General features: G+C 37.6%; 2 protein-coding genes across 2 annotated transcripts; one reads left to right on the top strand and one right to left on the bottom strand.

The window, feature by feature from the left end:
- Nucleotides 1-556: 556 nt before the first annotated feature.
- On the bottom strand, nucleotides 557-14,601 carry LOC119724335 (telomerase reverse transcriptase-like). Its single transcript, XM_038195339.1, has 27 exons — nucleotides 14,453-14,601; nucleotides 13,844-13,944; nucleotides 13,571-13,691; nucleotides 13,237-13,296; nucleotides 12,760-12,919; nucleotides 12,318-12,467; nucleotides 12,107-12,204; nucleotides 11,443-11,510; nucleotides 10,866-11,142; nucleotides 10,242-10,379; nucleotides 9,852-9,948; nucleotides 9,479-9,516; nucleotides 8,992-9,114; nucleotides 8,690-8,847; nucleotides 7,913-8,009; nucleotides 7,394-7,564; nucleotides 7,107-7,181; nucleotides 4,552-4,677; nucleotides 4,167-4,251; nucleotides 3,839-3,937; nucleotides 3,619-3,699; nucleotides 3,250-3,319; nucleotides 2,474-2,516; nucleotides 1,925-2,057; nucleotides 1,621-1,690; nucleotides 1,182-1,287; nucleotides 557-826 (listed from the first exon to the last, which is right to left on the bottom strand). Exons 2-27 carry the CDS (start codon nucleotides 13,942-13,944, stop codon nucleotides 749-751), a joined length of 2,823 nt encoding a protein of 940 aa, XP_038051267.1. The 5' UTR covers nucleotides 14,453-14,601; the 3' UTR covers nucleotides 557-748.
- On the top strand, nucleotides 4,772-7,043 carry LOC119724333 (protein lin-41-like). Its single transcript, XM_038195338.1, has 2 exons — nucleotides 4,772-5,423; nucleotides 5,730-7,043. The coding sequence occupies exon 2, from the start codon at nucleotides 5,763-5,765 to the stop codon at nucleotides 6,660-6,662; it is 900 nt and encodes a 299-aa protein (XP_038051266.1). The 5' UTR covers nucleotides 4,772-5,423; nucleotides 5,730-5,762; the 3' UTR covers nucleotides 6,663-7,043.
- Nucleotides 14,602-14,850: the final 249 nt, after the last annotated feature.

Here is a 14,850-nt window from a genome sequence, read left to right as displayed (position 1 = left end):
AGAGTTGAAAATCATTGGCCAAATTCGTGCAGCTTTTTAAGCTTGAAATATTGCTTAGAAATGTTACGTGCTTAGCAAAAACAACCGCGAAATACCAGTCAATGGCAAGATACATTTCATGACATTTGTGAGGCTTTCTTGCAAAATGAGATGGAACTGGGCAGAGGTCGAACTGAGGGTTTGTGGATGTAAGGAAATAGAAAAACAAATTCCATACAATACTTTTTGTTTCACTTCAATCGGACATTGCGTTGACAAGGAATGGTTGTTTAAAGTTTGCATTTATGGACATGTCAAAATAGTAAAATACTGAGAAAAAGGCCTTTGAAGTTTCGAGTTTTGTATTCGTGAAAATTAAAAGTGCCAATTGTTCCATACAAACACCATCATTTTCGTGATTTTTGTATTATTTCTGTAAAATATGTGTAGTAGACATATCACAGATTACAAATAGTAGTAAAGCTGAAAAATCTAAAAAAAAAAAAAATCCCCCACCTTTTTTTTTGCTTCATTTTTTCTGTTTCATTTTGCCAGAATGCCTCATATTTTCCCTGGTAACCTGTTTTTTTCTTAGCGAATCCTTTTTCATGCTTAGCATAATTCTGAGGCTCCATGAAATTAGTCTAAGATCCTCAGAAACCAAGGTAAATATTCTTTTGCCTTTTTTCAGTTTAAGATTATCTCTGTTGAACTGTGTCTGATGCAGATGGCCGCTTACCTGTGTTTTGTGGAACAGCAGGATAGCAGGTTATGTCTTCATGGCTTTGAAGGCTTGCGGCAGGGCAGGTGAACAAGCCAACTCCAAGGTTTCCTTATCTGCTCGCACCTGAAAATAAACAATTTAGAAAAAAAAAATTAATTGGTATGGAAAATGGCCCTCCAAAAAACTGTTACAATAAGCGCATGAGTGTTGTCATTGAATCCTCTGAGTTTTGGCAAAAGGTCCTTATTTACAAACTTTTGTTTTAATTTTCAATTCAGCAGCCAAAAAAAAAAAAAAAAAAATTTGCAAAATCTATAGAAATTCCTAGGAAACAAATATTGAACAAAATTAATTTATTGTCCAGGAGATACCTGAGCTTCAATTTTTTTGGTTAAAATCTGAGCAAAGAGTCTGACACTAAGTGATAATGAGTTGTATGGAAAAGAAAGAGAGTACCAAATATTGAGGACTAACTTACCATGTATCTGGAGACTTTCCTGTGAGTTTTCTTGATGAGTTTCAGAAGTCGTCTGTAGCTGCTCTGATGGATTTGCAGCTTGGTCTGGAAGGCTGTCAGGCATAACCTGAAAAGAAAAACAACACCAACAGAAATTGTAAACAAAGTAATTAAATGCGAAACATTTTTTTTATTTTTAGGCATTTTTTTAAAACCATGTTTTCATCAAGGCTTCAGTTTCATCGCTGACGTCTTCATAATTAAGAAGCTTTTCAGGTCTGAGGCAAATTGAATGTGAAATAAATCTTGACAGCAACTCATTATGTGACAAGTACCCAAAGCTGTACTGCTGTGACTCTTACAGAACTAAGCATCACTTTCTTCTACAAACAGCCGACCTATTTCTTTGGGAGAGGGTTGAATTTTAACGAGTTCACTTAATGAGAACGGGGAACCTTACCATTTTGTTTCTGACTTCTTGAGAGGACATCCAACTCTGTGCATCTTGTCAATCAGCCTGAAGATGACACCTGGAAGAAAAGAGATCAAAATATGATCAATTGAATAACCCATACCAACCATTTACCATATCTGTCCATCTTTTGTAATATTAAGTGCCTTCTTTGCACATGTAACAACTTGAAATTTATTGCATGGATAATTTTTTTTGTCTTTTCTCTTTTGAGTTATGGCAGAGGAAACAAAACTGTCAAACGATGACAAAAGATAGCATAAACAAAACTGATGGAGAATTATCAACTAACCCAGTAGTTCCCTTGAGACATTTTTGCTTGTCTTGAAGTGATGCGGCAGTGCTCTGAGCAGACTATGGAATCTGAATGCACACATCAGCAGCATCTCGTAACAGTTTCTCCGGACGGTAAGAAAGGAATTGATCTGAATGAAAAAAACAAACAAATTTTTAAAAGGCTTCTTGCACAACAATTTTCAAAAATCAATTTTAAATGAGTAAAAAAAAGTAAAGTCAAACCAAATATGGAAGTAGAGGTCACAAAACACAAAGTATTAATAGTAATTTTTTTGAGAAAAAAATAGTCACATGAAGCACCTTTTCCACTGAAAGTCAGTGAAGCTTTTTATATGAAATTTAAGTAAAGTATTGGTCATGCATTTTATTAGCCTTTCATGTTTCTTTTTAATGGCATAAGTGTGAAGTGAAAAATGAGGAATCCACAGATCCGAGGAAAAGTTGCATGCCTGATGAAAGTGAAGTTGAATTTGGATCAGAGTCCAAGACCAAAAATAATTCACTGCAAATGCAAAGCACGCCCTCTATAGTTTGAAAAACTCACCTGTGGATCCAGAAAGAAACCTGCACACTTGGCCTGCATAGCTCTAAAGTAAAAAAAAATAAATAATAATAATAAATAAATGACACAAAGCAACCTCATCGCAAAGGAACCACAACATTTGACCAAAAAAGTAATATCAGAAGGTTTTGTTAATTTTAATCTACATGTAGTGAAAAAAACCAACACTTTTAATGGCCTGTAATTGTATGGACTCCCAACAGTACCTATAAGTACACTGCTGTAAATTTTGTGATAATACAGGAAGTTTTGTGTACAAAGTAAATTTCATACAAACAGCATATAATTAAAAACTGATGGCACAGATAGTGAACATGTGAGGCTTTCTGTCAAAATGAGACAGAACTGGGTAGAGATTAAAATGAGGGTTTGCAGGTATTAGGAAAGAGAATAAAATCCTTCTTATAATACTGATTGTTGCACTTCAATCGGACATTCCGTTGACAAGTTATGGCTGTTTAAAGTTTGCATTTAGGTTGACATGTCAAAAGTAAAATACTGAGAAAAAGGCGTGTAAAGTTTTGAGATTTGTATGAATGAAAGATGCCACTTTTCTCTCCGATTTTTGTTTTTGTTTTTCTTACTATTACTTCAAAATATGTGAAGTAGACATATGGAAGATTACAAATATCAATAAATCTGGAAACGAAGGGAAACAAATCGCCCAATTCATGTTTTTAAATTTATTTCTCCACTAAGGCCCGTGCCCAGTTCCGTCTCATTTTGCCAGAACGCCTCACAAATGTGAATGAACCTACTGGATCAGCTTGGTTTTGACTTTACTTATGACATCCCCTGAACTATCCAAGGACATGGTGTACCGTATGCCTGCAGAGAAAAGAAAAGAGAATCAAGCTGAATGACTTTGGCTACGGCTACAGTAACACACATGTCTTTGAGGAGTGAACTCAGCCACATCCATTGGGGCATGTGGTATGGTAAGCCGTAACCATGTCATTCAAATAAAGCCATGCTTTGTAATTAAAACCCTGGGTATATGACTACTTGATAACTTCCAACTGAGAAAGAAATATAAGAATTGCAAAAAGTTAATAAGAAAGCTATGCACACAACTTAGACAAAGAGAAACAATAATAGACAGACTGACCAACAGGCTAGTAACTTACTGACATCTTTGTAGCGAGTAAAGTCGTTACAGACTTCCAGATTTTCTGTATTGAACAGAAGTCCACACCATGGGAACAGTTCTGTAAAAAAAAACACCAAGTTGAACCACTCTCACCAAATAATGAAACCCAAGGGGATAACGAGGGACACAGTCTTGCTAAAGCAAAACATTTTTAATAAAAAACACTTTGAGGGCCCATTTTTAAAACATTTTGTTACCTGACTGGCCAATGCTCTGGATCTGTTGGCCGTCGAACACAAAGGGGAAATTCGTCAACGTCTTGGTCCGGTTGGTCTGGCAGCCGTACTTTGGCAAACCTGAATAAAAGAACAAAGCAACAAAAATCAATTTTTTGTACCAAAACAAACATCACGTTTATTGTCACGTTTACATACCAAACTGTATTTCAATTACAATAATCAAATAAACCACTAAGGTACACATGAATACAGTCACTATTAATCAATACAAAAAAACAAAGAAATTCAGTGCAGTCAATTGATTTAAACAATTCTAAACTACAAAAGATGTTTTGTTACATTATACCATTCAGTAAGACGGTGAGGAAACCTTTTGCTTTCTCAAGATTTGGCGTCACTAGCAAGAAGTCATCAATCAGTCGCAACATCAACTGTGTAGAAAAAAAAACAGGAAACAATTTGACATTTGTGACATCTTAAGTAGTCTGAGCTTCAATGTTCCAGCAAAGGCAGCAAAATTGGGGGACCTTTTTTTGGGGGGGGGGGGGGGGGTGTCTGGAGGGGGATCTGAGGTGTCAATTTCAACACATAAAGAGAACAAAGACTGGCAACATTTTCTGACATTATTTTAAGAAATGATATTTGGAATCTTTCCAGTGATAATTAACATGGTCAGACAGAAGGATCGAGTCTGGAGGGAGGGGGGGGGGTGTCAGCCCTTGCACACGCACCTCATCTTGTCCAATTGGAGGCAGGCATTCGGTTTCCATGGCAGCATAGAAGTAGTTGCAGAGCAGAGATGAAACGATAGACCCCTGAGGAATTCCCTTCTTCCTCAAGTAATGACGACCACCAAACTGGATACATAGAGAGGAAAAAATATAAAATGCCCCAACGACTATTTATATAAATTCTGTTTATTTATCAATTATTTAGGATTTAGGGGCTAAACATTATAGACTTGGTACTTTTATTTTGGTAAGTAAATTTATTTTGAGCTTCAAAAAAGTACAGTTATAAATGATTCATTTAAAGCGAAAGCTAAGGTATCACATTTGGAAAAAATCCAAAATTGCCCATTAAAATGAATTTCAATTTTATTTGGCCATCTTCAACAGAGATATAAAAATTGATACACATTTTGGATTATGCATAGAAACAAAACAAAACATGTTTGTAGATTTGTCAAGTCATACTTTTAAGTTTCCTGTATACAATTCAGAAGCTGTCATTTCCTTGTTTATGCTCCTTTTTATATCGAGGCTTTCCCAAACAGAATATAAGACAAACATCAGGCACTCAACATCACACTAAGTGGCACTGCCAAGTTCCTGTAACCTACTGGAAGCGGACGTGTGGCAAACCGCAGATAGCTGTGGAGGAATGTTCACACCAGCATTTCCTGTTGGTAAGTGAGACACTGTGATTGCACAAGCTTCCTCCAACCTGGAACATAAGAGCTCTAGTCTCTCCTTTACCTTGTGCATGAGTACTGTTGAGGAGTTAGGTGCTATCAACGGAGAAACCTGTTGCTTATTGCGTGGGGAAGCAACATCTTGACGGTGCATCAGACAATCAACTCTTGGTTGCAGATAGTTCAAAGGTAACTTTGCTTTGGTGTAAATTTCAATTGAATGCAAATTTCAAGATAATTGGGCTATACCTCTTTTTAGTGTTGCTAGCATCATGTTACATGTGTGACAGTGAATGTATCCTGCAGTAGTACATGCATTATGTTCTTTTTCATTTAAAGTTACATGTATGTGTTTCACAATGTACTAGGAGGATAAGAAAGTGGAATTGGGCTAAGTTGGCAAACGGCGAGACAGCCTGGCCTAGCTTGTAGAATTCCTTTGTAATAATATTTTCACTTCACTCCATTTTGGTCTGTTTTGTTGTTTTGTTTTAGGAAGGCTTGCAAAAAAAAAATTTGGACTGCAAAATGGACAGTGACGGAATCGGTAAGGAGCCAGGTCATGAGGTCAAAGCAGGTGATCCTGGAGGTCAAAATGGATTGACGATTCCAGACAAGAAGTGGACATTGAAGACGGACATCAAGCAAGCCGGTTGCCATGGTGATGATGGCTTGGTAGGATACTGCACGGATGTTGCCGTGTACGCAGATGGCAGTATTGTCATTGCGGACACAGAGGGCAATAGGCTGGTCACTCTTGGTCCTGAGGGTCAGTTCATCCGTGTCCATCCGTCCAATGACCGGCCAGGCTGTGTGGACAACCCCACTGGGGTAGCAATAGACAAGGATGACCAGCTGCTGGTACTGGACGACAACATCTCACTCAAGTTTCTCAACCGGGATGAGAAACTCGTCCGCCAATTCACGCCATTTGCGGAGTCCGGTGGTGTCCCATCATGCATTGCAGTGGATGGCGATGGACAGACAGCTATTGGTGACGAAGAAAACGAAATCATCTCGATCTTCACTTCAGACGGATCAGCCGTAAAAACTATCCAGGCCCCTATGATCGGAGATTATCTGACCATTGACAGTAAAAACAACCTCCTCTATACAAACTTCTCCGAGAAGAAACTGCTGTCGCTGGATTACCATGGCAACCCGGTCATCTCCATGGATACAGTAGGAGAGGACGGTAAGCCCATTCACCCATCAGGGGTGTGCTGTGATAGCGCCGGTGACATTTATGTCTCGGCCCAGTCCAGCCCTGAGATAGAATGCGGTGAGATTCACCACTATGACCCCGAGGGCAGATACAAAGGTCGGGTCATCCAGGGGTTATGTAACCCATTTGGGGTCATCTTCACTCCTAGTGGGGACTTAGTGGTCGCCGATGGCGTCTCTGTGAAAATATTTCACTTTGCCTGAAAATTGAACCCTGATAATTAAGGCCAACAGGAAAAGACATCTGCTACTTATTTTGTACTTAAATTATTCAATTTAACAATTATGTACTAACGTTTCACTTTATAACATTCCTTTAGAAAACATATTTTATAATGCCAAAAAATCAACTTAAAATGTATTTTAGTACTTTTCCATTTTTTAGAACTTACAAGTACTTGCTAATTTTTAGAGACCTAATCGTACTTGGCAGCAACTAATCTAGGGTTACAGAAATTGAAATGACACACATGTAATAGCCACATTTTTGTCTATTTATTCTTTTAATGTAACAGTTATGCAATTTTGTGAATAAACATGAACTAATTAGACTTTCCTATATATGACAAGTATAAAAACTTGTAATACTTGATTGTAGTTTCCCAGCCTGAACAAACGTTAGCTAAAAACATAGGAACGGAATCTAACCTTCACTATGTCACAGCCGACGTGTTTCTTCAGTAGCGCCATCGCATGCTGTGCAGTTGTAGACTGGCTCCATACCTATGAATTGAAAAATGACCCCCCCCCCCAAAAAGAAAAGAAAAAAAAAAACTCTTGAGTTGCATTACATTCTCTGTACATGTGACAAAAATACAGGCAGCTAGTTTATGCAACTTTGGCACCCTGAACCAGTCCAAATTTTCATTTTTGCCCTTCTAATTTGTATACTTCCATTTCGAACGGCCAAACACAATATTCAAACCACGGCTTACCCGGTTGACAAGAACTGCATTCTTCCAACGTTCCTCCTGAGCCTGCTGCAGTAATATCTGATGACAGGTCATGTGACAGCCTTCCTCCAAGTAGGTGCGTCTACAGTATGTCCTCCTCAGGTTGCAGGTCACTGCAGCGTAACGGTGGATGGTGAACAGTTGATTCTTGGACTGAACAGTCAGGGTAAAACAACAAAAAAATATGTTAATAGGCTGATTTATTCATTCTATTCTTCTACACAATCGGAAAGTGTCAGTCAAAGCAAATATGAGTTGTCACATTTCGTAGTGTTAAAAATCTTTCACTTACTATAAGATTGTTCTCTGACAAATAGAGCTATGTTTAAAGAAACTCCTAGCCCTTCTAAATTTTCCCCCAAAAAGCAGCAGTCTCCAGCCAACAAAAACGATGTGGCCTGCTGACCAATAGAATTTCAACAAATCTTCCAATACTGGTGAAACAATTAAAATGGCTGCACATAGTGTGGACAAGGGTCCTGCCTCACTGAAATGACATACCGGCAATTTGAGAAGTTGAGTAATGACGTCGTACAAGGCAAGATGGGGAATAGAATCATAGCTCTGATTGATGTCCACCTTGACGAAGTATAAAGGTCTGGAATTTAAACAGAAAATACTTGTTTTAATGATCAGGCCATTGGATAAAAAAAACTTGTATAACAATGTGTTTTTTTTTTAACCCTTTAAAGTCACTGTAGTATCCCAAACAGCCCAAGCACTCTATGGTTGTATTGATTCTTCAATGAATAAACACAATGTAATACAATGTAGTACAAGTGATAATGGGTTGATATTGGGTGTTGCCCTTCATTGAATTATAGCAAATTTAAGCAAAACTTTTGGATTTGTTCTGAGCCACAAGTCATCCAATCTCAAGGGATGTTGAAACGAACTGTGATAAAACAATCCTGTTCTGTCATTTGGCCTCTGTTTCTCGTGGCAAGACTTGTGATTGATTGTGATTGACTTGTGATTGACTTTTGATTGACTTGTGGTTGACGTGTGATTTGACTTGTGATTGATTGTGATGAACTTGTGATTGATTGTGATTGACTTGTGATTGACGTTTGATTGACTTGCGACGGACTTTTGATTGACTTGTGATTGACTTGTGATTTGACTTGTGATTGATTGTGATGGACTTGTGATTGACTTGTGATTGACTTGTGATGGAGTTGTGATGAACTTGTGATTGTCTTGTGATGGACTTGTGATTGAGTTGTGATGGAGTTGTGATGGACTTTTGATTGACTTGTGATTGATATCCTGCCACACCTTGCATCCTGCTGCCTATATTCCACAACAAACTGCTTCCATTTCTCGTAAGCTTCATTGACACTGAAGAGAGACGAGCCCAGACATGATGGTTCCTGTGATCGATGGAAACTCAAGACATCACAAACGTCTTCAAGTAGATTGTTGATGGTGATACCCTGAGCAAAAAATTACAGGATAAAACTTGTAATTTGCAAGTAGAGCACACAATTTTTGCTGATAGTCAAATTCTATCTTATAAAAAGCCAATGTAAATTTACATCCCTGTGATGCAAAAGTTCGCCTCATAAAAATTGTTTTACCTGTTTGCCTGCCGCTGGTTGCCTCATATTGGTGATAGGTCTCAGTCCCTTTGGCTTGGGCACTAAGCGTAGAGATGAGCAGCCTAACGTGGCTTCTGAGGAGATTAAATTCTCTGCCAGCTTCTGTAAAGAGAGATAATTATCAGGCCATTTTCAAATCGGGTCTGTTGTACATGCGGCTGTAGGATTTGCCATTGGCATACAACATTAAATAGTCGTAGCCAGAAAACAATGCCAGTTTTGGACGTGGCTTAAGTTCGATTTGATGTCATATAATAACATCATAATTTCAAGTAGAAGGCAAACATCCATTTTTTTCTAATCTTTTCAGTACAGAGTGTTTGCACTTGTTTTGGACACAAAAAAATGCAAGATAAGCATGTCGTTAAGACTAACATAAATTCACAGAGGGCACATAGAAAATATTTAGAACTTTGAGAAAAACTCCACAAAAATTTAAACAATATTTTAAGAAGATATCGCTTACATGGGTGATGGGCTTCAAGATTCCAGAGGCTACGCATTCTGCAAATTATAAATAAAAAATATAGATTCATATAAAACCACAGAAACAACAACTTGGCAACATATTTTACGTTCACAATGTTTGTTCTGAATTTTTCCAATGTTTTCTCAAGCTGTATCATTTCCCTAACATTTGCAACAATATTTTGTCAACATTTTTTTTCCTAAAAAAAAAAAAGGAAAGTTTTTCTGAAAATAGGAACAAAAAAATCCAAGAAATTTAACTTCATGGATACGATCGGTCTATCTAGCCCCAAAGACTCAACACTCCATGAAAGTTATTTAAAAATATTATTAAAAACTGAATAATAGGTAAGTGCAGAATTATCACTCACGTTCTATGCCCATCTTTTCCAACATATTCCAGGTGGATTTCCGATAATACACAACTCCGTTACGGCGTGAAGAGGTCTCGGTGACATAAAAAGCAGTCTGAAAATAACACACAATATACTACAATCAAAATAAGCCGCCTTCTTCAAGATCATAGAGGTCCACACAAAATAAAGGATTTCATCCCAATGTCTTGAATAAGTCTGGTTTATCCAGAACCAAGACATTCAGGAAAAAGCTGTGCTGTTGCAAAATGTTCCAGTGCAAAGTTCAAACTTTAGAAGAAAACCGTTCGTGCAGTTCATTCCCCTTTAATTCACAGTTTGCGCAGATACACCACAGTGATTAATTAATAGTAAAATACTATAATCGCTTGTTGGGTTCCTCCTCACCCTAACGAGAGCCATGATATAGTCGGACATGATCCACGCTAGTAGACTAGACACCATCTTCTCCTGCATCAAGGCGTCAGAGCGACAGGGTGAACGACCTCCAAGCTTCTTCAGTCGAGTCCAGTCACAATCCTGTACCTGAGGAATACAAAAAAAACCAAGAACTTTGTCTCTTTTGAAAATATATTTTGTCTTGCATAATAGACGTTATTAAGTCAATGACTGTGCTGTCAATCCACTGTTTATTCACCCTGTGCAGACATGCAACTTGGAAGAAACAAAAAATGAGGAAACTCCAATCTTTACAAGACTTTGTACAGTGTTTTTTCAATTTTCAATATTAGTGTGAAGTGAAAAACGAGGAAATCAGCTGATACGAGTAAAAATTGCATGCCTGCCTGTGGCGTCTGTCACATTCCTAGACATATATTTTACACAGAAAGGATTCTAAATAATAAAAAAAAAAAATGTTGTAGGGAATGTCATACAAAATTTTGAAAACTGTGGGGGAAGTACGGTTAAACAAAATAGAAGACACGAAAGAGGATAAACCACTTTCCCCCAAAATACTACTTGCTCATGTTTTAAAAAATACAGTAACAACAAAAATAATTTGCTCTTTACGTTAATCTTCTTCATGAGTTGCTCCAAATCCAGTTTTTCGGTTCTTCCCAGCTTGACAAACTTCTCCACGAATTTGAAGAATGCCTGGCGATTGTGCATGGAGCCCCACACTGGGAATGGAACGGCCCTGATCAAGACCCCCCTCAGGAAAAGGAAGACCCTCCAGGGTTCATTGGTGTCATTCAGCAGGTCCTGTAGGGTGAGCGACCGTTCACATGTGACCCCATGACTTGGGGTCGGGCAGTGAGCGTCCAGAAGTGCAGTGACGTTGGTCTTCCTGTTGAACAAACAGTCAAACAAAAATTTAGACCAAGTTGGAATTGCTTGCCTATGGCTGGCGAAATTACTTTGCCCATAGAAAGTGCAAAATTCACTTTCCAAAGATGCATGTGGTAATTGCCACTTTAACGGATTCGAACCAACCAGCTGGTCCAGCAAGCTCAGTGATCCAGTGGCTGAGACAACTGCACTAGTAAGCAGAGGATCAAGGTTCGAGTCCCACCCAAGCAAGCTGTGATTGTATATTTCTCTTGCAAACTCTCGGATGGCCTTAAATCATGAAATGAAATTGCTTTACTTGTGAGCAGCCAGAATGTCCTTCAGTAGGTTCTGCATGGGGACGAATCGTCGCCGTGTTCTGCTGATCTGGGGAAATCAAAGAAATCAACTTTGCTTAGTATATGTCAAGCGTTCTGAAAAAATAATACGGAACTGGGCACAGGCTGTAGTGAAGAAAAATGCACAAAACCAAATCAGGGGATTTTTTTTCTCCGGTTTTCAGATATATTGATATCTGTAATCCTTGATAGGTCTTGATTTGATTGATTTATTGCTATTTATATCTATTTTGAAGTGTCGTGGTTCTTGTGCTCAAAAACATTAAAATACATTTTACAGATATTTTAAAGAAAAAGTATAACAATCATGGAATAAAACAATTGGCATCTTTCATATTCACGACTACAAAAACTCGAAAGTTAAAGGCCTTTTTCTCAGTATTTTACTTGTTCGACACTGTTGATAAATGCAATCTTTAAACAGTCATGACTTGTCAATGGAATGTCTGATTGAATTACAACAAATTTTATTGTAAGGAGAATTTTATTGTTTTTCCTAATACCTGCAAACCCTTATTTCGACCTCTGTCCAATTCTGTCTCCTTTTGCCAGAACGCTTCACATCTATCCGTCCCTGAAGGTTTCCTAAAGCACATTTTAAGTTCCTCAATGTTTTTGCTTTACCTTTGAGCGGCCATTTTTGGTCAGCTTCTGTTCTGTCAATATGCTGCTCATTAGTTTCTTTGCTCCAGAATTACTGGCCGGCAAACACTCCAGACGATCTGTTAATCAAAATAAAAACATGCCGTCAAAACTTACAAAGAAAGTTTCTGAAACACTGCATTGACATGAGAGATACAAAATAAGGACAGAGGGAAGTATTTGGAAATCTTACGTGTCTTGGGGAGTCTGCCACAGCCTTTCTTCCGATGACAGACACTGGCCATGGGAAAAGTTACGGACGCCAAGTCAGAACTGTTCCCAGAGGGGTTAGGATGATGAAGAATCTTACCTGGTCTTGAGATCAAATCACAGATCGGAAAACCTGTAATATAGGACAATGAAGATTCTTCCAGCATATTTCAACGAACTGACAAGGCAACAAGTACATAGAAATTAATTTAACTGTTTGATGGATTGATTGCGTGAATACTGATTGCCCACTAGATATCAATTGATGGATTAATTTCTGTTTTGACAAGTTTAATAATTGACGATTCGATCAGTTAATTGAATGACTTTAAATCAGTTAATTTAATTGACATTAAATTATGTGGCACAATGTAATGTAATGTAAGATACACAGCTAGATAGAAAACTCGGACTGACAGACTTACCACACACTTGGATGTAGCACGACGGGGGAGCAAACAGAAACACAGACAGGTTGACCAACAAATGGAGCATGACATCATCGCCAATCCTGGCCAATAGGAGCTCCCAATGAGGCATGTTGACCAGTGTCTGATTGGATTCGGGAACGCACCATTCATTTGTCTGAAAAATTAAGCCAATCACGAAAAAGTTATGTTATGTGTAAATTTCATCGATAATTTCACATGATGCATAAGCATGTTACAGTAAATTTAAACTGTTTACGAAATGGTGTTCATTAACACATTTTGGTAAAAGGCTACACAAACTCGATCATGAAATTTCGAATGTCTTTTTTAGATGGAACTTCAAATATCAACATTTGTTCTGCCGACAGGAAGAACACCTGAGTTTGGGAATTGTATTTCAAATGTCAAATTTTAAATATCTTTGAAAGGGAAGAATACAGTTTGCCAAGTTTCTGATGGTTGGCGATTTACCTGGGACTTTCCAAACAGAAGGACATTCTTATTTTTGGCCACGCAGCGTGTTTTCAATACCTGAACAGCAAAAACAAAATAGAAAAATATTGGATGGTTACTCTAAAAAATGTGTACATTGTATCCATGCATAGTAATTCCATAAACTAAAAATACAGTAACGAACGTAATTAAAAATATTGTTGACACTCTGTGTAGTAGCATCAATGGATAATAATGTGCGAAAATGACTGCATTTATTCAGTGACTATGTGCTGGCCGATCAACCTTTTCAGCAAAAAGTTTTGTGTCATTCAAACTTTAGTCTTTGTTTTGTCCGCATAGTAATCCTCACCTGTACAGATTTGGTTACCACCTCCGCCTGATGCAAACAATGCCTGAAGCTCACTGGTTCCTCAAGTTGCAAGGTACCATCAATCTCGGCCAAGATGGTGGTTTGTACAAAGGAGCGAAAGCTGCCATTTGCAAAGATGTTGAGCAATTAAAAAGTTGCAAAATTTTGATGAGAGCATAAACTGTTCATTATGCATTAGGAATTTTGACTTCCTCAAAAGGCTTCAGTTAGAGATAAATGGGACAGATTCTCCATGATTTTGTGCAAACCTACCCTACTTTGTCTCGGGGTTGAATAAGATCCGGGCAGCCGACTCCTTCTAGATATTCTGATAGAGTGAATGTCCTTGGATAAAGTTTCTTCAACACCTCCATCTGAGAAAAATATAATGTTTCCATAATTCTCTACTCGAACTTAATTCACTTTTCTTTCTTTCTTATCTGATCATTCCTTGTTTCCATTTCAACAAAAAGAGAAATATTTACCCATATTCATTTATTTTACTTCAACGTTCACTCTGGGCCAGTAGCGCTCGTGAGTAATGTGACTGTTGTCATGGTAAAGAGGGTGGTAAGACTTGACACATGCTTCATGTCGAGTTTTTTTTTTTATAATAAATCATGTGTACACTTTTCATTAACTTTAACTTTACAAAAAATAGGGTCATTACTAAAAAAAGTTTGCTTGAGGTTGTATAAGTCATTTTGGAACGATACAAACCGTGTAAGAAATTTGAAAATAGAGGGGTTCCGAGGTTCACTTTTTTGGGTTTTTTTACCGATTGAAAACGAGCAGTGCAGACGATCGTTAAAGTGATGGTGATTGCGTGCTCAACTTAAATATTAAACAAAACAGAAAAACGTTTCCAATTCTTAAAATTACCTTTTTGACTAAATGCAGGAATCTATGTCGGTCTCATTATTGTTAATTTTCGAAACAAACGTCTACCATGAACATATTTGCACGATTTAACCTGTTTTTAAAGTTTCAAAAGTTGTGTTTTCTTTTTCATATGCACCGCCATTTTTAAAAACCATCAGTCAAAAGAGGGCGCACTTCGGTATGTATTTTCCAACTTCCGACCAATGGAAGAGTGATTATTTGTGGTTTCATTAAAACTTGTTAAAGTCGCGATGAAAAGCGGAAAGATTTTACGCCAAAAAACCTATTAATTCTTAAAAATGAAACTGATACTAAATTAAAAAAAAAAATCAAAAAACCAAACACTAAAACCCCAAAACAAACCCATTTAAAAAAAAAAAAAAAATTACAATAATGAA

Source organism: Patiria miniata, unplaced genomic scaffold (genome assembly GCF_015706575.1).
Source record: "Patiria miniata isolate m_02_andy unplaced genomic scaffold, ASM1570657v1 HiC_scaffold_18, whole genome shotgun sequence".
NCBI lineage: Eukaryota > Metazoa > Echinodermata > Asteroidea > Valvatida > Asterinidae > Patiria > Patiria miniata.
This window is presented reverse-complemented; position numbering and strand designations above follow the sequence as displayed.